This window comes from Falco peregrinus, chromosome 4 (assembly GCF_023634155.1).
Source record: "Falco peregrinus isolate bFalPer1 chromosome 4, bFalPer1.pri, whole genome shotgun sequence".
Classification (NCBI taxonomy): domain Eukaryota; kingdom Metazoa; phylum Chordata; class Aves; order Falconiformes; family Falconidae; genus Falco; species Falco peregrinus.
Genome location: NC_073724.1, coordinates 46,245,053 through 46,269,236, shown reverse-complemented (window position 1 = coordinate 46,269,236; position 24,184 = coordinate 46,245,053). Strand labels below are relative to the sequence as shown.

Genomic DNA, 24,184 nt, shown 5'->3' with positions numbered 1-24,184 from the left:
TGTGATATGTAAGCAAATGTTAAATAAGTATTTAAGTAAGATTAAGACCAAACAAGGTACCTACATTAATGTAAAAATCCAATGTGATGGCAAGAAACAAGGTTATTATAAGTTATAGGTTGTTGGCTTGGTCAGGGAGAAAAAGAAAATTTAGAAATTGCCCTAACTGAAATATTTTTAAGTCTTCATTTTCACAATTTTAAAAATTGGCAGCTATTTGAAACGATTCATTTAAATTCAACCAGAAATTATATATTTTCTGTTGTTGTTTTGTAGTTGCTGATATTTTGGGACTGCCAAAGAAACAAAACACTACCGCCACCCCTTCATTTATTTGTGCAGCTCTTTAATCTGTTTAAATTAATATGCTGTGTTACTCATTTTTTCCCCAACGCGATCCTAAAATGATCGCTTAGCTACACTCACATTAGTCTCTCCTGCCAGTGAATTAAATATGGAATGGTTTATTCCCCCATCCTCCAGCAGCTCTTCCCCCATCCTCACATGCTCATTTAGCCAGTCTGAACTTACAGATAAGCTGATGATGAGACACTAGAAGGCAAAAACAGACAATTACCTAGGCAAATGTTTGAAGGATTTGGGCCCTGCGGCAAAAATGCTGTTTACTGAAGACTGAAAGCACCATTTCTCCTCAGTACAAACCAGTGTGTCTGAACTCAGCAGTTCTGGATAGTGGCCACCAGTGGACTCAGAGCAAGGTTTATAGGTGCAAGATAACATCATGCTCCCGTCTGCATTTCATCACCGCAGGGCCTTTTTCTGTGTTCTTAACAAAGGCATGCAAGTACCAACAGAATTATACTTTACCATTTGTCTTTATATTCACTCATTACATAGTTAATAATTTATTTCTGTGCTCAAGACCACCCTGACAAGGTGCAAGGGCAGAGCCTCAGCTGGCCTAGCTAGTAGAGCAAGGCCAACTTACACTGGCTGAAGAGCTGTCTTTCGGTCTGATTCCGCGCCTTTCAAAACCCACTGGTTATGAACAGGGTTGCAGCGCCTCACGGTCTGCTTTTTTCCTTCCTACTTTCCTCCTTGAAAGATGTTTGGGGGCGAAGAACGGAGACTGCAGTAAGAGTCAAGATGAGGAGGAATGAGAACACAACGCTGGGTTGCATTTCATGCTGCTCCTCTCACACAGCCCTCCATCTAGCTACTCCCATCTGCACATCCCCAGCGATGCCACCAGTGACGGCTCTGGCGAAAATGGAGGAGATCAGGCTAGAAAGTATAGAAAGAGGACATGGGAAAGCCACTGAGCTGCACAACCAGCCATTCACCTGGACAGGTGGATGCAGTCACTAACAGCACCGCAGCAGTTCAGGAGCCGACTCAGGAGGCTGTTATTCTTTGCTGTTACATGGCAAACAGATATGTGGGGACAGTCTGGAAGGCCACTTTGCATTTTCAGGCTGTTTCTGCAGTAGGGAGTGAACTCCTGCTCCAAGGAAATGCTCGGCCACATGCCCTCTGTCTGAGTTGGTGAAAAATTGCTGTTAACATAGTAAATGGAAGAAAACCTGCACGGGACAGGTCTGCAGCCCCTGCCTCCCTCTGCCACCTGCTCTCAGAAAGGAGCAGCAGAAAGGGCAGGCAAAGGGTCTAAAACATTACAGTTTCCAGAGGATGACATCTAAGACATCTGCGCAACAGAACTGGAGGAGGACGAATGGATGAAGGGAGACCACAAGGGCAAAGATGGGCAACCAGGACAAAGATCAGACTCCTGTCTTCAGCTCGGGAATGAATGGTGTCTGGAGCCAGGCTGATCCTCCACCCAGAATGAGCTGCTTCAGTGCCAGGAAGCAGAGGGATCTCAGCCAGGCTGGTATCTGAGCCCAGCACCTTTCACAACCTCTGAGATCTCAAGAAATGGTCCCAAAATGCTAGGTAAATGGCACAGGTGCTAGGGACACTGATAAGAAGCTGTTAGTAGCACTAACCAAGCTGGAGGTAAACTTTCTAGTAAGAGTGTGACAAACTAGATGCCTATCTCCCATGCTTAATCCACCAGGCATGGTACTACAAAGCAAGATCCTGGAGACCAAGCCCTAGTCACATTTAAGTGCCAGGATTAAGCTATACTTTCCATAAGCACTCCATTGGCTTTGTTTTGTAAATATATTTTCCCATAAAGAAAAGAGGGACATGCTACATCTGAGCATGGGGAACGTGTCTTGTGAGGAGACAGTATTTCCTCAGTCCTCCCCTTTATTTTTTTTCCCTTCTTCTTCAAATGTGAAAAATAAATTGTATGACAGCCTTTGGTGGAGATGTGTGCAACAAGGCCTTCATTGTCTCAGACAGGTGTGAGATTGGAATTGATTCAGTGCCAGCAACCCCAGTATCAGAGCCAGCTCTGTGAGCTGAAAACATACACCAACCATCCAGTAATACCACTGCAGCCAGCCAGAGACTCAACAATTTAAGGCTTAACACACACACAACATAAATCAGATGAGGATGTACCAGCCAACCGTCAGCTTCTTGGGCAGATGCCTGCAGACCGTCTGTGCAGATCAGACCTTGCCTGTTTCAGTTATTGGAAACTTCAAGATGAGAGGCTGGGTGGAGCAGCTAGCTCAGACACATTTACATTTGCCCTATCTTGCCCCAACAGTCCTCTTTTGCTTGCTGTTTAGAGGCAGTCCTTCTTGTAAAGTTACTTTATTCCAAGTGCAGGAGGGAAGGAATTACATCTTGGGGAAATGTTTAATGTACAAATACAAAAATCACATGGACACGTACTCAATATGCACCACCCTCATGAAACAAAACCATTCCCTTCCAAGGGAGGCTCTGAACATGATCAAACAAGCACAAGAATTAGCACAGCTGTTTTTCTTTCTTTCTGTCTTTTTTCTTTTTTTCTTTTTTTTTCTTTTTTTTTTTTTTTTTTCCCATGGATATATTTCCTTCACTTTTCCAGGAAAACCTGTTTTCACTCTGTCATCTCTCTGCTTTTGCTTCTCTCACCTGCTTTAGCCTGGTCCCTGCTCTATGTCTGGCCACCTTAGTCACTCCAGTAAGGGCAAGACAGGGCAGTGCTGGTGGCCTCCTGCTCCTCCCCCAGGCTCTGGCACATGTGTGGAGAGATCCCATGTGGCACCCCACCACCTCAGGCTCGGTCACCCATGGGTGACCCACAGATGCGCTGGTGGCAGCCAGGCCCTGCTCTGTGCCTGAGGCATCTGGTGAACCCTGCTCCACCCGGTTTCTCCCTATATCCTGGCAGCTCAATTTTAGCTGCCCTTGATCCCACCTGCAAGCCCTTCTCCCTTCTCCACCTCCTCAGTCCTCGGGGAGCGCACAGGGCTCCAGCATTCCATAGCACAGATGGGCAGCGCTCGCCGTCCCTTGCCAAGCGAATGGGGACCGGCAGGAGGCTTCCCTGGGCCAGGGCTGACTCCTGCAGGTCCCCAGCTGGTCCCCTGCCACATCCACCTGCGGGGCTGATCTGCTGGCCAGGCAATGGGAGAGGTCTTGCAAGGGTAGAGGCTGGGGAGCACCATCAGCATGAGAACCTGGCACAAACACCTAGGTACATGCTTAAAAGCTAAAGGAAGCTGAAAAAGAGCTTTTCAAAAAAGTATCTGCAGAGGAGGGGTAAAAATGGCAATACGCTAGCGATCCATTTGTATCTAGGTGAGCGTTAGTTGGCAAATCTTGGTTTACACTCACTTGAAATGTCTCCCTCCCTTTCTGTGGTTCCTTTTCAAGTTAACACAAGTGCTCGCTTTTATAATGTATGGCAGAGCAGCACTGTTTTCTGGTGGATACCTTCTCCCATGAAATAATTAATACTAAGTTTGAATTTGCAAATGGTTTTGCATGTAAAATTGCTCACATATATAGGTCTCAAGAATATCAAAGAGACTATTCTTTTGAGCAGTTATTCACATGCTTTCCTTCAGAATGAGGATCACTGTTTGGACTTGGGATTTTTTAAAATTAAATACACTTCAGTAACCTTATGCAATGAGAACTGAAGTCATCATAAACGCTACTTGCTCAGCTAGCTGTAAATCACCACTACACTAAAAACATGAAGAATGGCTTTTGACAAAATGTTGTCTTTCCTACAGGCCAAAGGATGTAGCAGTTTTACAGCAGCTTCTCCTGATGGACTTTTGGTTTCATCATTTCTTGTTGGTAACGATCACTTGAATTTGATCTGCCAGAAACTAAGGGAACCTAAACTGGCCAAGTCATATCTAAAAGCTCTGATACTTGTTATTATTTAAAAATGTGGAGGATGCAGACTACAATGGTCTATATTCTAAAGTGTGCCTAATGATCCAGTTCCATTTTTGGGTATCTAATCAAAGACATTCAGAACATCTCTTTTTGCAGATATCCAGCCTCCCTGAAAGTGCCTGGAGTTGAGCACCAAATCCTGGAAGTTCTCAGCATCACTGATCTTTGATTGACTATCTTGCCCAACACAGATAAACCAGAAACAGATCTGGACATTTATTGTTGGAAATCAAGCTGACCCTGACAGGAAAATCACAGTTTTTAAAATGGGTCTATCTCATATGCTTTAGTTTTTCAATGCTTTTAAGAGAAGAGTTGTATAAATAGAAGGAAAATGATCAGAGACAATCCTCTATTTGACTGCATAATGTGCTCTTCCCCACATAACCGATGGTTTTACTGAGCACATCCAAGCCCATTGTTCTTTGCATGTGAACAATCACCATTTATTGGGGTCATAATATACTGAATACACATGGAAAACTTATTTATAAGTTTGCTAAGGGTGTGCTGTGTACTCAGTCATGTAAAAGGAGCCATGTGAACCCTCTAACTACATGGGATCATTAGAGAAGCTCTGCTTGACGCAACATCTTGTTAAAGGCATGGCAGCAGAAGAGAAGAGGGCATGTTTGCACTTGATGCTTCGAAAGGAGCCCCCCGCCCTATGGATAAATCCCACTGGTGGAGAAAGTAGAGACTGTGCCAGTCCTCCTGAATGCAAAGCTCCTCGGCTGCTATGGGCACAGGTAGCTGCTGCAGCCTCTTGTGGAGCTAGAGGCACTGATTTCACTCCATCCAAACCTAGCTGTCTGCACCATCCCACACCATGTATTCTCTGTATAGACGTGGGGGTTTCACCTCAGAAGAAATTTTTGAATACTAACTCACGTGCTAGTCTCCTTGTTTCCCCTTTCTTCGTCTTCTAGATGGCAAAGAATATGGGTGTCTGTGGTCACTCTGCTCTAAGCCCTCAGCATTTCAAGCCTGGAGAGGCTCAATTCAGTATTTGAGGGAAAAGAATACATGCAATTACAAAATCAGTGGTATCTTCTGGCAAATAGGCAGCATCGGCTGAATAATAAGCTGGTTTCAGTGGGTGTTTGTTTTTAGGGTAAGGAGCTCTTATTTATTTTTTGTTTGTTTTATTTACCATGGAAGGTAATTTGAGCTGTGGTATCAAAACATGTGGTGTTCTGCCAAGAGGGGATTAAAGAGGAGAATGCTATGGAAAGAAACTGGGTTTGTCAGTAAAGAACTGAGAGAGATTTTATTTACCGGAGTTTTGCAATCAGCACTTTTAATCTTCCTCACAATTGGGCCATTCAAAGGCCAAGAATATGCTTCAAGGGCCAGAAAGGAATAACCCAACGGCAAAGGAGTAGCTGTCTCAAATGCTGAAATGCTTTCAAACACATGGCCATGTGTTGCCATCCAGCATTCAGGACGGTGGAAGCACCTGCCTCAGGGGCAGGCAGGGACATTTGCTTTAGACATCTCCAGCACACTGATGCCATAGGTGAGATTTAGCGCTGGGCAAGAGAAGCAGTGAGCCAGAATAAGGTGTTTCCATGGAAAAGTAAGAGAGCCCAGTGACCCAGCTAATCTCAGCAGTAGATAGAAATATCCCCTCAGGTAGAGTGCATTTAAGCTGCCATCCTGAAAGATGCTGAGCTTTCTCAGTTGCCCCAGAAATGAGAAGGAGAGAAGAGCAGACAGCAACTCCACCTCAGAGGGGTGACTCCAGTACTGCTTTACCATGACAGAGCTAAAGGAGCAAGAAGTGAGGCGGAGTAATTAATTCTTTTCTCTGATGATCACAGTGACCACTGAGAGCACTAACGCTAGACTGGTAGCATCAATTGCGGGCACAAGATTCCTGCGTTGGGTCAGAGAGCAGCTCCACTTTTGCAATGACAAAATGGAGAAGGGACTCTGGCATACTGTGTGGAAGATGACAAAACAAAGCAAACCAGAGAGGATCACTGTGCAAGTTAAAAACTGATCTAGGAATACTTGTCCCTACCTGCAAATTCTGTTTCTCTTAGCAGTATCCATCAGCTCAGCGTTGTTCTCATGTGGTAAAAGACATGGACTGATTAATGAAAAATAACACTGTGTCTGGGCACGAGCTGCCAAATTTTATAGCTGCCTGAAGATTCAGCTAGACAGCTAGAGGGATTTCCAAAGGCATCTCCATAGCTGTCACTGATTTCTCTGTGGCTTAGGTGCTTGGGTGCTATCAAAAATCTTGCTAAGACACCTTTCTGTTGTGCAAAGTTTTCCTAAATACTCTGAAAAATCAGGCTCTAAATGGCTTGCCAAAAGATACACATATGGCTTTGACAAAACTTAGAACAAAATACAGATCTCTGATCTTCTTTATTTCTGCTTTAAAACTAAGATTTCCTTTTCTTTAGATAAAGTCATCCTTTAGGATGTTGTGTATGGAGGACAAAAGGGAAAAGAAAAATTTGTGTGAGTGGAGATATTATTTGGGGACTGAGTACATATTTGTTGCTTTATCTACTGTTTTTTTAACCTCAGGAAGTGCCAGGCAATTGGAATACGAAGATTGGTATCTTTTAAATATATCGACACTTGGAAATCTTCTGGATTAAACACCATTACATAACTCTTTCCATTAGTGCCTTGAGTTGATGAAAAAGCTAAACGATTTCAAGCCCTCTTTTTCTTTTTTTTTTTTTCTTTTTTTTCTAGAGCTGAAGGTGTGAGGAGGCAGGGGAGGCTCTTGAGCAAGGCTTGTGCCCTGGAGCAGGGCATGCTGCCTGCAATGCGGGCAGGTGTTGAGGAACTGGCTTCCTCACCTTGCTCTGCCCCAAGTGGGAACAGATGGAGAAGGCACAAATCTGTGGCTGAAGGGGATGAATCCTCAAGGTGCATGGAGGGGGCAGCAGGATAGATTCCTGCCACTCTCAAATGGGAAATGTCTTCCCCTTAGCAGGCAAAGTGCCATATCTCCGGCACAGGTGCTGGAAAGAAAGCCAAGCCTGCATTCCAGGTGGGATTTATACAGAGAACTGCTGAAGAGCTGATGGTCCATGTGGGAGTAAGAAGTGCACTGGGAATTTACAGGCAAAGGTTTTACCTTGTCACTGACATGCCACAGAGTAAAGAGTTGAGAAGATCCCTCATCATCCCCTTGCCTGTCCTGGAGAATGAAATGTCCCTTGTTTCACCTCAGTGAAGATACAGGTGCAGAGAATTGATCTAATGGAAGACAATATAGGCCAGGAGATCATCTCCTGGGCCCTGCAGCCCAACCACATCTTGTGTTCTGCACTTACATAACATAGCAAGATCCATCTTAAATTATGCCTTGCTGTCTCTGATAGCCCCCTTGGAAGGCTGCCAGGGATGCTTTGATACCTAGGAACCATCTTCTAATTTCCAGCCTAAATTCATTGACAGTTTACAGAATAACCACTTGTTCTTGAGCCGACACTGTCCTTCAGCACAAATGGTTCTCCCTCCTCCCCAGTGTTGAGTCTCTCTGCTTTTTATTGACTCTAATTATCTTCCTCCCAGTATCTGTTTTGACATGCTGAATAAACCTGGCTCTGCTAACCCTGTCTTTAAAGTAAGGTTTCCTCTTGTCATACTAACAGCCCCCCTTTGCAACCACTGCCACTTAATTTTTTCTTGAACACTGGGTGACCATTACTTCATCTGGACCTCAGATGAGATTTTTCTAAGGCTTTCTATACTGCTATTAATACAGTGTCCCACCTACAGTATCTCAAAATGGCAAAATTCATGGCTTATTTCTGACAGGGGAGGAGGGAAGAGAAGACATTTTCAGTGCCAGATGGAGGGAATTCCTCAGGACCACTCTTGTTCCTGATGGAAACAAGAAGGTATCTGCTGCTGGGTATCACCACCCCCCTCATGTGTCACAGCAGAACCAGCCCTGAAGATAAGCAAAGTCTTGGCAGAGATAACATGTCATGGTAACAAAATTTTATTCCTGTCAAAATTAGTATTTGGAGAGGACCCAAATGGGATTATAAACTTTACAAATCAAATGGAAGACATGCCTCTTACTATAAGGAGCTTATTTCCACATGGGATGAAATGACTGAGTGAAAAATGATGTTGAGAGCTGGAGCCAAGAAAAAATGGACACTATGAAGCCACAGATTATTTAGTTATATGATGCACATCTTGTGTATGTCTTTACCAGACTGATATTTTCTAGTCTACACAATATATTCTGTATATACTATAACCTCACAAACGTCCTCCAAGATACACGTATTAGGGATGTTCGTTTCAGAGCAAAATGAGAAGTCTTACTTCACCAGAAATGTTACACAACTTCCTTTTGTGCTTCTGCAGATAGCAAGAGTCACATTTCTGCTGCTCCTTTTTAGTTTATGCTTTAGAGCAAACTTCCTAAGACATGCTCCAGTTTGGCCAGCGCAAGCAACTCTGGACAAAAACTTGTGCCTGCAGAGTTACAGATGGATTCAGACAGCCTTAAATAGGAGGTTTATATGTATTTTTTAATAAGGGGTGTGAAAAAGGAGGGATTTTTCCCAAGAGTGGACTTCTATTAGACTGAATGAAAGAAGAATTGTTTCGCGTATGCTAATCCAGTTCACATGCTCATGTGCTCATCTCTTCGGATGCGAGCTGGTTTATGACACAATAAATAGACAGCGGGGTGAGTCTGCTGCTAATGACACTGTACCCCTTAAAAAGAAAAACTGTGAAGGTTACTCATAGCATTGTATAAAAGCATTATCTGCTGAGCGATAACCGTGAATCAAAGAAACATATTGTACTTTCAGCAAAAAGACATTTCTCTCTATAAAATGTCTTTTTTGATAGAGCCAGTTGAAACCCTTCCAGCTAAACAGATTTGGTTTTCAAAATATTTTGGGAAAACAACACTATTTCAACAAACTTCCTGTAATCGCCTGGTGGCTGTGGAACTCAAGCTCTGGGTCCACACCACTGAGGTGGCTTCACCTCCTTCCTTTTCCCCACACAGGAGCTGTTTGGTGGCTACTGGCATTGAAAGGAAGGGAAAGGAGAAAGAGCATCTCTTCCCATTGCCCAGACCAGGCTCCTGGCATGGATTTGCCACGATAGCCAGGGCAGGAGAGGGGTGATGGAAGGGAGCTCCAACACAGGGGATCTCCTCTGGCCACTAGCAAAACATGCGTGACCTGGCTTGTGATGGGGAAACTGTACTCTGGGGCTGGGGAGGAAGGCTCCCGCACAGCCAGGAGAAGTGCCGGAGCCGCGGAGCTTGGCAGCTCCAGCCATGCTGATTGGAAATGATGTACCTGCTGCCAGCTCCTGTGCTGCCCACGCTGCCCACGCTGCCTGCCGGCGTACTGGCGCAACTCACACCCTGCTACTCCGCCAGCCGGGGGAGGCAGGAGCGGGGCCGATAGGAAGGGTGCCAAGCTCAGGCAGCAGTCGGTCAACATACTGGGGAGTATATTTTGGGATGGAGAGGTCAGGTGGTTAATCAAGTGGAAATGGATGATACGTTGTTAAATGCCACGTACTCGCTCTGCAAGCACGCTGGGTTAAGGAAAGATGGGGAGACATAGACGTGTCCAACGAGAACATAAAAATACCAGCATTTAGCGTATTGCACAATGGAAAGAGTTGGCGAGTCCCTAATCTTGAAAGCCTGTTTATCTGTTTTGGCAGGGAGCTACGGGCACATCAATCCGGATTCTCGAAAGAGCCTGAAAACTGCATTTTGCAGCAGCAAAATGTGGAGACAGAATGACAGCCCCATTGAAGCCCACTCTGAAATGCTGCTCTGTGAATGCTTCTAACTCTATTAACCTATGGCCTATTAAGCTGATTTAAAAGTGGAAATACTAAAAATCGGGGCAGGATACAGCTGTAGTAGGAAAAAAGCAATTTTAATTCCCCAGGCTTAAATGCTGCCCTTGACTCTGCTCCTGCATTTCACTGGTTCATGGGAACCCTGATAAACTTGGGCTGGTTTTGGTGGAACAAGATTACGATAGCAAGGACCTTGAAATGCCTCTTAAACAAAGCATATTGCACCTGGAGGAAGACAAAAGGCTGGCTTGTAACAAAATAATTTCTCAGTCGTTATGTTTTGTCCTAATTCAAAGAGCTGATCTTTAAATGATCTCTCTTGCTTTGCTATTGGTGCTAATTCTGCTGCTTCGCTTAAAGATCTGTCAGCAATTTTATGACAGCCTCTTGTTTCCAGGGATTTTAGACTTGGTCATAAAAGCGTGGTCCCAGCTGAAACTTAACATATAAGGTTACAAAATTTAGAAAAAGAAGGAAAAAAAAAGCAAGTGAGCAAACTCAGATATTTTTAAGGCCATAAGAGCATAAAAAGAACCAGAAGCATGTAGCTTAAAGTGATTACAAGGATCATTTGTTTTCCCTAGACAGGAGAAATAGATTTATTTTATTTAAATTTTTAATCTATAGGTCATTAATAAATGACCAGTTAGAAACATTGTTTGGGCTAATTTGGAGAAAAAAACACCTGAAGTTATTTAATTGCACGTGTTTTGGGATTATATTCTTAACCTCACTAGTTAGAAATTTATGCAATTTATTAACTCAACAATAATGCCACCAAAAGAATATGTCAGAATGACTGACACATTTAAAATATTTCTATTGGCCCTGAAAGTTATACTGTAAAGAAATTATATAGATTTGTATTTATCTAAAACTCTGGAATTACAGATCTACCTACTCTGGTTAACACTAACCACTGTAAAATTAGTCATTATGCATTTAGTATCTGGTTCAGGCTGGTGTCAGAAGAAACTCAACCAAAAGATATATATAGAGATATTTATAGTTATTGTATATATAAACTTAAATACTCATCAAGGGTCTTGCCTAAACTTTTGTAAACAGCACCTCAGCACAGCTCGCATGGCTCTGTCTATTTTCTTTTCCCTGCTGTACAAAGGAAGGGGTGAGTTAAGGTTGAAGTGTTGGCTGGCTTTGGAACTTTAACTGAATATCCTTACTCTGTGCATGTAGGTCAAATCCTTTGACATTATAATCTTGGTACTGGCACAAAGTAATCTTTCAACTTAAACCATGTGTGATGTGGTGGAAGCTTTTTTCTCCCCTTTGGTCTGTGAATTGGCTATGGTTAGATTGTTTAAATGAACAGGTGTACTTTCTCCCTCCTTGTGATATGAAAGAAGCATAAAACTCGATTATAGCAATTTATGGTCTCTTAACTTGCTTGGACTTGTATCCATGACACAAGCAGCTTTATGTTCAAATTCAAGACTTGGTAAAATAGGAAGTTAAAATTAACCTCAATCCTTTTATAGATTAAAACCTCAACAAATAAACAGTGGTTTAGTGGCATGGCAACCTGCCCCTTTAAATCCACAAACTAGTCTGAGATGTCTATTTTGAGTTAGTTTTGTTTTTTTAAAAAAGATAATTGGACTTGGATGAGTAGAGGAGTAGCCTGTGATTCATACTGGTGTGAGTTAAAGCAAAGTTTAATGCCACTGCTTGGAAGTTAGCAGTGTATGGGGGTTTATGTCTTATTTTATGCCTATATAAAAAACAGTCTGTGCGCACTTCAGTGAGGTTTAAACAGAAGTGTTTCAGGATGCAAAGATGTGTGGATTGGTATAGCAACACTATGGGGCTGGTCAGAAGTGTTTTATTTTTGGAGGCTTATGTTCTGAAATATAGCACTGTTTATTAAAAATAGAAAAAAAATTAAATATCCCAGCTCCCTAGAGGTGACACAGGAGATCAGCCCAAAAACCAATCATACTTAGAACACTGAAGAAAAAATGATGGTGCAGAGCTCTTTCCCACCCTAGCCCTTTCCCCCACTGTGATAGCATGACCCTGAAAAGACAAGCCTTAAAACATACAAAGTGTCTGCAGCAGAGAGAGACCCAAATCAGGGAGGCTTCAGTCTGGGGCTTATTTTACTGATAGCAACTGCAAGCCTCAACAAGTTGCTCATTGGATAATGTGCACATTTTGGAGGCAGAGGGAAAGGGGAACAGGGAGAAAGCAACACAATAGATGAACAGCAAGGTATCATTGAGGAATCATTAGCAGTTTGATTGCTATCATTTTCTGAGCTACGTCCACAGGTGAAATGCATTAAAATCTTGTTTGCAAAGACCAAAGCAGAACAACATACTAAAACTATTTCTGGAGGGAGCAGCTGAATCCCCAGCCGAGCGTGAAAAGCCTCTCTCTCTGAAGTTGTACGAGCAAGGGACTTTCACAGGGAACTAGGGAAGAGGGATACTCAACGTTAAACCTGATACTCTGCTAAGCATATAGTGTTCCTGAGAAGCTGAAGAATGCAGGTCTGTGACTGATACCTCCACCCACATAGCCACTGGCTGCTGAGTAGCCATAATAATATGTGCGTTTACTTTTATAGGAATGGAGCTGTGCGCAAGAGAAACACAATGTGGTTTGCTCTGCAAATCAGAAAGCTAAGTGAGGGGACTGCCAGGGGCTGGGAGAGGTGCACGGCTGGATCCTTCACCTGAGCTGACCTGGCATGGCTCCAGGGAGGGAAGGAGCTGGGTAGTCCTTCCAACTGTCTTTTTGCCCACCTCTTTTTACAGCATGGCACAGACCATGTGTTGATTTATTTCCCATGCTTCTCAAAAATGCCTGCTTCTGCTCACAGCAAAGTCAACGACAGATTTGCAGTAGATTTCACTAAGCCAAAGACCTTCCTAGCCCTGGGAATAAAAGGATGTAACAAGCATTTGCCTTAGGTAAGTGATAACCTTTTCTGCATGCAACAAGAGTACCCTGGTCTTAAAAACAAATGCTGAAAAAAAGAACTTATTCTGATTTGCGATAACTACGTCTCTCCAAACCCCCAGCAGAGACCCTCGACTAGGGCCATTTCATTCTGTCTGGAACAGAGGAAATCTCCTTTCAGAACAGCGCTCGCTAAAACTAATCTGTCCCGCACCCTCCCTTTAGGTGCATCTCACTATGAATCTGCATTTTGATATGCATTTTGCAGAATGTTCATCAGCTGCCTGTTTAGTGCCCTGATCCGCTGCTCACTGAGTCTCAGCTGATCCTAGGAGCAGAGTTGGTTTTAGCAGGGACAGACTCAGCTTTAGCAGTGGCAGACAAGATTTCAAGCTAGACGACGTGGTTTCACTGTCATCATCTGAGCCTGAGCCTTGGAAGAAATCAGACTATAGAGTCACTGTTTTGCAGGTTTTCATTCAAATAAAACCCACTGGATAACCATCAGCCACAGAAATACGCTCAAACCAGCCTTCCCATATTAATGTCTTAGCACTAAGAGATTGTCTTCAGGGGACAAAGCACTTTGCAAAGCTTTCTTTGCTGCTGCCTTCCTGGAAAAGCTCAAAGCAAGACGTTGACGGTATTTGTCATTCAAGCACACAATGATAAATATCCATCAGGAAACACACCTACACATAGAAAAAGGCCTGGCATAATGCATCTTTGCAAGAAAGAAATGGCTTTCAAGATGTCACAGTTCTAGCACAGGTGAGGTTAACAAACACTGTGAGCTGTACTGACACCGGGAACACAAGACATACTTATAGTCCCCTTAAAATCTGTCAGGCCTTTAGAAATAAAGACATATGTTAGGAAGCCCCTCCTTTCACTCGTTAAAGGCTCTCACTCGTTAAAGGTGGCCAAGGAGAGTCTAGAAGAGATGGAGGGACAGGGGGGCAGCACCTGCAAGCCCCCATGCTCTGCAGGCTGGTGGGGTGGAGGTGGGCGAGTGGGGGGAGGATTTCAGGTACTTACCCTGAATCTGACTCTGAGGCTGAGGGTTAAAAGCAGTGGTGTGGTTCAAGGAGGCTCGTGGGTTGGGTGTGGGGGCTGGGTGGTGTGGGCTGACCCTCATGGCCGTACGACGCAACTGCTCCAGTTCACTCAGGCGCTCTGAAAAGGACAAGCTCCCGGGCTTTGTCTGCTCATCTATTTTCTGACGATGTCCTATTGTGGGAGGGGGGGGAAAAAGATCAGAAAATCTCACTGATACATGAGGTCTGTTGACTTACTTTCTTTTTCAAATTTTTTTTTCTTTTTTTTAAACCCCTCATCCACTGGCAAAGTACCTAACCAGCTAGCGGCCATCTGAAATTAAACTGAAACCACCTCCCTGCAAAAACAGGAGACACAGGCAAGTCACCCATTGTAACCGTATCATGGGGCAGGCCAAGATACGGCCTGATCTGAAGAACCAGATCCACTGAAAATACTAGTGCCTTCTTACACCTCGCACTGGGAGAGAAGGCGTTTCTAAAAGGAGGTCTGTCTGTGGGGATTCATAAAAGGAGGAAACATCAAGTGGCTCCTGTGCTAAACCTGCACTGGAATAACTTCCTCAAGAATTAAATTCCAGATTGTCATAAGGTACCATAATTAGGTACTATGGGGCTATAAAAAAACCAACCCCCCAAAAAATCACATTTTTGGATCCTTTTGCAATGGATTTATAGACAGAAATGGGAAAGAAACACCAGAAGCTGGCAGAATTGAAACTGGAGTAGTGGCATCTCTTAGTGGCATGAGGACCTTCAGAAACATGAGATCCTACCAGACATCTGACTATAAGAGTGTAGATACTGACATTACAGCGTCCGCCAGTGCACAGCAGACTTGGTCATGGCCACATGGGAGTTAGAGGGTCCAGCACTCCCCAGGGCAGCCCTTGGAGTGCAGTATGAAGTCCTGGTGCTGTGGCGCACCAGGGCTGGAAGGGGACAGGGAAGGCACTGGAGAGGCCCAGCTCCAGCGCAGCATCGGGGCATGTCCAGATTCAGCTGGAAAGGCAGAGACATCATGGCAGGACTGGTTTCGAGATAAGCCTTAGCTAGCAGCAGGGAACGGTATGCAATGACTGAGGTAATGCATTTCTAACTCTTGCCTGTGGCTGCTTTCTGCACCCGGGTCCTTTGTGTGTCAACCTGTTACCACAAAGACAGCACACAAACCATAGAAGAGGGATGTCTCATCTGCTGGAGCCCTTGCTCTCCAGTAGGCATCACGAAAGCACAAAATTTCAATCCTTTTTCCACCCTCTTTAGAGCTAACCCATTGTCACGACTTAGCAAGCTACTTTTGTGTCTATTGGTTTCCAGTCTTTTGAGATATCCTTCCAAGTGGGGTAACTTATCCTGGAAGGCTGCTGACACCACACTTTGGGGCTGAAGTGAAAACCTCCCTAGCAGACTTGTGTTTGGTGGAATGTCTTAAAAGGGATGCTTCAGCCATGTTCCCAACCAGGCAGAATCAAAACTTCCCTTTGTAATTTTCCCCCATCCCCCAACAGAGCTTTTTCTTTCTAAAGATCACAGAAAACAGCCCTTCAGCAGAAAGCCCAAGAGCAGACTGTCACTGGCACACAAGCTGTCTTTTCAAAGTCTCCAAATGGAGGGCAAGATACTGACTGCAATGAGTCTGTGAGGACATACCGTGACCCCACCTGTATTTAGTCAATGGAGTAGTATCCCCAGCTCCAAAAATCTCATTTTTATACCTTCTGCTTGGAGACCTTCTTGTGGAGCGATGGATATCATCATCCCTCATTTTTCCTCAAACCCAATCCCATTTCTGCACATTGCATTTGTCTCAGGAAATCAGCTGCCTCGTGAATCTTTGTGGCTTATCCCTTCCCCTTCTTCCCACAGGACGTGGTTACCCTGATGGGAATGCGTATCAAATCTCTTGCCCAGAGGTCAAACACCTTTTTTTCTACTTGTTCTCTTGAAGAAGATGGCATTATCCTTGGTTTCTGCTGAAAACCATAGTCTGCTATCTGCTCCTGATTGTCATTTTCTTGTCATGAAAAGTTGCCTCCTGCAGCTTTTTTTTGCATTTCCATCCTCCCCGCATGGAAGTGGCCAGTGCTGTTCCTATGGTGAGTCCTCTCGCAACTCATGGCTACAGCAGCGAAACAGACTAGCACAAAACTCTTGAAAACAATCCACTGTGCCTTATTCCACACATCCCTGTAGTATTTAATACATAAACATTCATAAACATCCAGCTTCCAATTTTGAGTATCAGTTAAACAAGCAGTAAAAGATCTCTGAAGAGCTCTGTATGCCCTTTACTCTACAGAGTACTCTTTCAAGCCACCCTACCAGCTCAATCAAGACACAGGACCATTTTATGCACTAAAAGGAAAATGTGCATCTAAGAGCAATTCCCAGTAGCTGCATTTCTAAAATTAAATTTTAGAACTTTTATTATGGTTCCAAATCACAGTGGCTCGGCATTTCTTCCTGTTGCCAGACCCTTTGGCACAGCTTGAACTGTCTCAGATTCCACACTGTGCTGTAAATTATCCCAAAAGGGAGGGAAAAAAATTACAATATAAAAAGACATGTTATATAGTAGCAGTTTCATCATTAGAGACACCCATTAGGGCTTCTGAAAAAAAAAATGGAGGGGAGGAGAGAAGCAAAGATGAAAAAGACTTTTATCTGACATTCTGGTTAGTCAAGAGCAAACACTTTATTTGTCGGCAGTGCAAAGCTGGATGCTGCCTCAAGCCTTGGGCTCCTGACCCTGGACTTGAACGCAAACATGTGGAGTCATACAAGATGTGTAAAATACCTCATACATTTGGATTATTTTAAGCTTCGGCAGGCTGAACCCAGGGCTTGCAGAGCCAAGAGCCAGATCCTTCCAAATCCACCCCACCCCCACCCCCCGCTGTAATTTAGTTCTAATTTAAAATTCAGCTCAGACATCTTCTGTTTTTAAGTGAGTGCACCAATGCCAGGTTTGACCTGCTGCTACCCTACCTTCTCCTCCTACCTCCCTGGTGCTGCCCTCCTGGCATCCTGAGTTTTGCCTGCCTGGTGCGAAGCCAAGCATCCCAGCAGCGCACGCCCATGTGCTAGCAGCCTCACACGGAGGCGAGCAGTTCCTCTGCAACCAACAGGACAAGGGCTGCATTAAAGGCCACCGAGGCAGGAATTAACTTTCCTGCTTTGAGCCTAGCTCAGGCACTAAATTTGTGTCGAGCTGGCACATGATGCGGGGCAGGGCAGGCAAACCCGAGCTCGCTCTGAACAAACCAGCGAGCAGACAGCGAGCAGGACAAATTAACCCAGGCACCGCATCCTCCCGAGGTCACTGCAGGGCACCCCATTCCCAGCCAGCTCCCCGAGCTGAGGGGGGTACATCTGCCTGTCTTTGCACTGCACATCCACCAAGTGAAACTCCTGGACGCCACCCCCACCCCACCCCTGTGCTGCCCCAGACCATCCTGCTGAATTTTGGGCATTGAAGGGGGCTGGCTCAGCTAGCAGCCTCCTGCACAGGGCCTCCTCCATAGCCTGGGGGTACCAGTGGTGCATTGGCACACCCAAGATCTTGGACTTGTGGAAATTCCACTCGTGTCAATGCACTCAGGGAAGAAAGACTAGCATCAACAGGTTCCTTCTCAGGGGAACTCTACTGTTGTTTTCATCCATGCATCGCAGTTTTTGGTGGGAACTACCTAGAATCCATGCCAGGCAATTGTCACCTCAAGATGTTGTTCCAAAAGTGGCTCTTTCTTTTTTCTCCCCAATCAGAAGAGCTATTTAACCTTTTCTCCATTGCTGACTGCTTCAGGCAGCAAGAGAGAACCTGTTTTGCACAAAGGTCTGCAGCAGGTAAGTGAAGAACTGTGTCAGAAAAATGTAGCAAATATAAATGGTTTTCCCAAGCCACTATAAATGCACAGGCAGAGCTTTGCTAGGGTGACTTGTATTTTTGTGTTTATTAGCTTTACTTTGAAGTTACCCTCTAAATACCTTGCTTTAAGAGCAGGCAAGTTATCCTCAGTTCACCCCTGTAAAGCCCAGGACTGTTATTATCCCCCTTTTATATGTGGAAAACTGAATGACAGAGAATTGAGGTGACTTGCCCGTGGTCAGGCAGTGACCCTGTGGCAGACGCTCGCCTCCCGGCTCAGCGCAGTGACCACAAGCCCAGGCTTCCTCTTTCCAGGAGAGCTGTGTGATGCAGGATGAAAAAAAATAATGGCAGGAAGGCACTTGGAAACTGGTACGGCTCCACTGAGCCGGCAGTTTGGCCACAAGGATCTGCCACTTTTGCAAATCAGATGGGATTTTGTGGAAGTCAATCAAACATCCACTTGTTGAGTGAAGAAGACTTTGGCCCAGAGTTTGAGGAGAGAGACAGATTGCCATGAGACATCACCACTGTCCTCTTTCCCTCCCCATGTCTCCATAGGTTTTGACAAGCATCAGTTTGCAGGTACTAGCAGAGGAAAGAAAAGAACAGCATTTTTTTCCCTTGGGTTGCATGGTCAGTGTTTGAGACACTGGAATAAACAGGACATCCAGCCTGCTTGGCTAAAACACAGAATTTGGGGGCTTTTGGACTTTTTTTCCTTATCCCTTTCAAATACTGTTTCAGTGAGGCCAGGTGATTTTTTTTTATGCAGAGTATTAAACAAGGAGGGCAGAGGAAACGAGCTTTTCCGATACTTTTACAGCAATGCAACATGAAAGTGCTTTCTTTCTTAATGGGAGGGAAATGCAGTTTTATAGACTTTAAGAGACTGTGGAGCACTCAGCTTGGCCCATGGCCACGTGGTTGGGGCTCTGGATGTGGAAACAAGAACAAAGTGCCCCAGCAGCCCTCGTTTCTGTGCATGTTGGGCACTCATTGGGAACAGTCGCTCACTGTGGGTTTCACACCGCAGCTGGCCCCATGGAGAAGACAGCAGCGCTGCAGGCTGCTTCCAGGCACAGAAAAAGAAACAGGTCTCCCATTACCTTCCTTTTAACCTAGTTTTTAAAAGTGTTACAAGATGCCTTTCAGGTTCAGAAGGGGAGAAGCAGGTAAAACAGAGGCTAAGGAAAGGCATTGCTACTCTCATTCTGCCAGCCGAAACTACTGAAATTCCTGTGGGTACCCAGGACCATTTTACAAGTAAACACTGCTGGAATGTATTAATGGGCTTTTTTCTCTCTTTTAATCCAATCACAGGATGACTACACTCTTCTGTTGCTTGCTTACAATCACTCGCAAATCTGACTATTATGACCTGGTGCATCGGAAGGTACTAACACTTTGCAAAAGGTTTGGGCTTGGGGGACAATGATGGAGACTTGCTGGCTCACAGCTGCTGGGCATCCCGGTTAGAGGATCCCAGACCTGAGAAGACATGCCACAGGTTTTTGTGTGTATTATCCACAAATTTTCAGCCCCAAATCAGCAGGTTGTACTTGCATGGAGATAGTATAAGCAAAGTTTAATTAAGTGGAGCCCTTTCTCCCTGAGGGGAACAGAATACCTCCCCTTCTCTCCTCTGCCCCCCATTTTTCCCAGGTGGACGTGGAAACTTTCACATCCAAAAAGTGGATTATACACAGGAACTACAGCATGTGGTCAGACTTTGCTGAAGTATGGAGTGACTGATGAGACGCAATGCTTTGGATTAATGAAAACTGGCTGCTTTGGAACCACGTTGGACCTTGATATAAGCATCTCCTCTTTTCAGGGCTGTTTGTGTTCAGGACTTTGGTTTGGCTCCAGCTCTAGTGGGGTAGAAAATAAGCCATGTTTCATTGTGTCCCGTTAATAAAGTGGTAAACATTGTTTTGTGCCATGGAGCTAAAATAAATCTAATTATTTTATTTTGTTCATAGTGAAGGATGAGAAGAAAACATACTCTTTCACATTATTCTAGGAAGTGAGGACACTATCTTTAACGCAAAAAATGATATATTCTTGTAAGAAAAAGTGAATTATAGTGGTTCTATATTACTACCAAGCTGGGAAATTGAAATGCTTGAAGGTCAGCTGTCCTGCTCACAAAAAAAGCTTTTTTTGCTAGTGACAGAAATAGTGCCTTAAGTGCATAAGCCAGTAATGTTTTTCTATGTGCCAGATATCCCAGATATAAAATACTTTGCACGCTCTTTTTCCCTGACTTCCTATATGCACAGAAAGAGCTAGTATAACTTTTCCAGGACACCATTTGTTGTGTTTTCAAACAGACCTGACCTCATCCTCCAGAGATGCGTGCACATGCGTAAGGCACTAACCATTGTTACATGGCAGCCCACAGGGCTCTAGGAAATCATGCTTGAAAATAAATCAAATCCATAGAGTGGTTTCCTCTCTAGCCTCCGTCACTTGGAAAAGACTTCTATCACTCTCAGGCATTAGAAGGATCAGTATGGGATAGCGTCAGATCTTACCAACCTCTTGTACAGTGTTAAAAATATAATGTAATGAGTTCTTAAAAAAGGAACTGGACACACTGTAGGATATTTTGTATTATTATTGCTGTTGTGAGGAAAATAATGGTGATGGTAGTCAGAGCTCTGAGTAGACTCATCAGCAATTACATTTTTTTGCTGTTTTTGTAAAGCACTGTACAATGTGAGCCTTCTTTCCAGACAGAAGGAGCATCATGGTAGACAAGACATTATGCTCAATGGTTTTGTGCAGTGTCTGTAATTACCAGCAGAATCAGTGCTGCTCATCAGATCCGACTTGACCATAGGCACGAGGTGGTGGGAAATGTGTGAGTGAGGCTGAATATTATGCGGCTCAATGACCAGGCTGATATTCAGCCGCTCTTCAGAAGCAGAATGCCAAGCAACACCAAGCACAGACAGACTCTGGGAAGCCCTTCCAGATGTGCTTCTCCTTTCAGCTCCCTGGCAAACCTCACCCTTTTTGTGTCTCTATGGAAAAATCTGCCTGTTACTCCGAGTAACTGCAGACAGACTAGATGTTTCAGGTATGAACCTTTGCTGAGTATTTAATTTTTTCCATCAGGGGATCCAATTTGGCTGTATGTTGAACAGGTGTCCAGTGATACCAACAAGGTGAGCAAAGATTTACATGGCAGGTTCCCTGCTCTCTGGTAACCCCCAGTTTTGCCTGGGGGGAACCCCAGGCAGCTTCTTGCACCTCTGTTGGGGTGTTATTCACCCTACTGTATCAACATGCACGCTGAGCAGCTGGTGCATTTTTTTCCTGTTTTTTGTCAGTAATTAAACAATATTTTGGCAATATATTTTTTCATACATCTTTTTAAAATCAGCACTTTTTAAAAAACTTCACACAAACAGACACTATAGGTAGAGCAAAATCTGCAATGGAAGAGAGTCCTGCCCCAGAACAAAAGAGAGCAGGTGAGAGGTTCCAGATCCAGCCACTCTTGCCTGGCTTATACTAAAAAAAGAATGTGGTTTCCTATTTTCCAGGTGAGTGCCCTAATTTCAGGCTGCGAGCCCTTTTTGCCAGTGATTCTCTATCCAGCTGCAATGGGAGAGCTCCAGCAGGGAACATCCACAGCAAAAGGGACAAGCAGAAGCTGCAGGTCTCCCTCGCCTCAGCTGGCATGTTGACTGCAAGACCGCAGGCTCCTCTGGGCTGGGTCCTTCCAGCTCTCTCCCTGACTCCTGACAAACATGTGAAAAGCTTCACGTCTTCCCTGAGGTACCACAGCCAGGAAAAGCAATCTTGACAATTTTTGCAAGGCAGGAAATATGCTTCCTCTCCCCCCAGCTCTGCTGGTGAGGCCTGGGCTGTACTAACAAATAGCAATGCACGAACTTCCCACTAAAAACACAATTATTTTGCTTGCTATGCATCCACCAAAACTTATGATGAATCTGACATATGTGTGTCCTCTACTTCTGTTGTGCAAGTGCAATTATTCTGTGGGTTCACCCCAGAAATTAGGTCATCAGAGCAAAGTAAAAGTAAGGGAACCGAGTGTTAGGAGTTTGGAGGGAAGAAGTTGTTTATGAAAGTTAAATTAGTCTGCAAAATTATACCCTTTGCTTTCTTTTCCCTTGCCCCCATGTCAATGTATATACACTTTAAAAATCCTGACTCCTTGACAAAGTTTGAATGACTCCCAACTTAAGCATTGCATTGCCAAAACCCTCTTTTGTTTCTTTGTAGTTTGCATCTTCCCACATGTACAAACCACCATAAGAATACCCTCTAGCCATGGGCTGAGACATCATAGTTGAAGATATATATGAAAGAGTAGGTGCAGAATGAGACACAACCAGCCAACCAACAGCTCAGCAAACAACCAAGAAAAATACAAGCACAGAAAGACACCTCTGTCCAAAGAAAAGCTGCAGAAACACAAAGCTCAGGCAGCAAGGACTGAGCCACCATTTGAGCAGTTCTTGGGAGAAGGTTGTCTCTCTGCTGAATACAGGGGACCAGGCTCCTAATTCAGGCACCTTAATGAAATGTGTGAGCTTAGGTGGGATGAATCTGGACCACCTCCCTCAGCCTGAGTGGGAAAAGCGAGGGATGACAACTTATGCCACCTTTGCAGTGCCCCTGAGAGGACAAATGAACAGGAAAGTGAGTTGCACGAACATCACGGTATTGGAGGCCAGAGGAATAGCTTAGACAGAAACCCATTTCATCAGTCCGCTGAAATATCTCTAGACAGTAAAATGAGCTGAACAAGGGACCTGCAACTTAAATGTCAGGTGCTGTGCCTCATTGTTTATGTAAACCAGGGGAATTTGGCAACATGAAAGTAAATTTACTCCCCATGGATACTGACCATTCAGACTTTGACAACTTGTAAAAAACTTTGCTCCTGTGCAAAAAAAGTATATAGTCAGGCTACGCATTTCCCTTGAACTAAAGACCTTTGCTTTTACCAAGTCTGGTGACTGGTGTTTCTACACAATAATCGAAAATACCTGGTTTTCCAAAGAAATGAGGGTTTGGGTACTTTAATCTGTAGGTTACTTAGAGTCCCTCCTCTGTACTAACGCTCCATTGTGCCTACACAGGACTGCAGTTCACTGAAAGCTCATAAATTTCATGTGGCTCTGCCTAGTCTTTATTTTAGGTTCTTGAACCACTTTTTGCTTTCCTCATTTTCTTTGCAGCTGCAGAGAGATATAGTAAGCTACTGTATAGCATTTTGAAAGCAGGGCCTCTGAGAAGTTTCCAAACTGCATACAAGCAGGTTATTCTTTGGCTTGTTTTCTTTGGCTTGGTGTTAGCAGTACAGAATGAGTCAAACAGTATTAACTTTCAAGAGGGAAGTGGTGTGGTCAACCAAAACTGTTTGCGGCTAGATTGCGAAGATAGGTAGAGCAGGTAATGAAGAACAAACCATAACGCAGGGTGTAGGTAGGAGAGGCCGACAGACTCAGACAAACAGAATCCTTAATAATTAAATCAACACTGTCGCCTAAAATTTCTGCAGCTTTATGTGCTAAGGTTATGACACAGCCTGGCTTTTCTGGACTGGTCAGCCTTCAGAAGTTGGCCTTGGTGCATGTTGTGCTAATGGACTCAAACTACAACACTCTGCAAAGGAAGAATAAAGGTCAGATACTATTAAAATAAAAGAAATATATCAACTTTTCATTTATGCTGGTTAAGTTCTGTCTTGTGTCTTCTCCCATTTTTATAGTGTGCTCCTTATCTGTTCCACAATTAAAGAAGGCAAGGGAGATGTTTCCATCCTTCCCTCTCTTTAGGATGTGTTTCTGTCATTAACAAGCGCATTGTGCTCTCATGCAACAGACAACTCCCTCCCTTACGATTCAGAAGCAGAATTGAGATGGCCTCTCCCAACCATTGCTCTCCCTCACGCTTTGCACAGATCTGTGCAGCACTAACATAGAAACAGTCTGACCAAGATTTATCATTAACACTAATAGAAAATGCATTTACTCATTACAATTCCCAGTTACAGCAGATGAGCAAAGAGCAAGGGCACAAATGGAGATGCAGAGCAAAAGCCTTTTTTGTGTTCTTCACGAGTGACAGGGAATGAGCAAAAGCCGCAGTGTTTTTGTATGGGCCTGCAAGGAGGAAACTGCTGCACCTTCTGATAACCAAGGCCAGGCAAAGCCAGGAGGGACTG

The 24,184-nt window shown here is 44.2% G+C and overlaps 1 protein-coding gene across 8 annotated transcripts in view; it reads right to left on the bottom strand.

Moving 5' to 3' along the window:
- The window catches only part of RUNX1 (RUNX family transcription factor 1), a 176,341-nt gene that overhangs the window by 21,853 nt on the left and 130,304 nt on the right, over positions 1–24,184 (bottom strand). For 6 of the 8 annotated variants that reach the window (XM_055803116.1, XM_013299007.3, XM_055803113.1 and 3 more), the window contains one exon: positions 14,080–14,271. The exons of the other annotated variants lie outside the window; for them this stretch is intronic. In XM_055803116.1, coding sequence (XP_055659091.1) covers positions 14,080–14,271 — 192 coding nt within the window. The remainder of the gene's footprint in view (positions 1–14,079; positions 14,272–24,184) is intronic. 8 annotated transcript variants of the gene reach the window in all.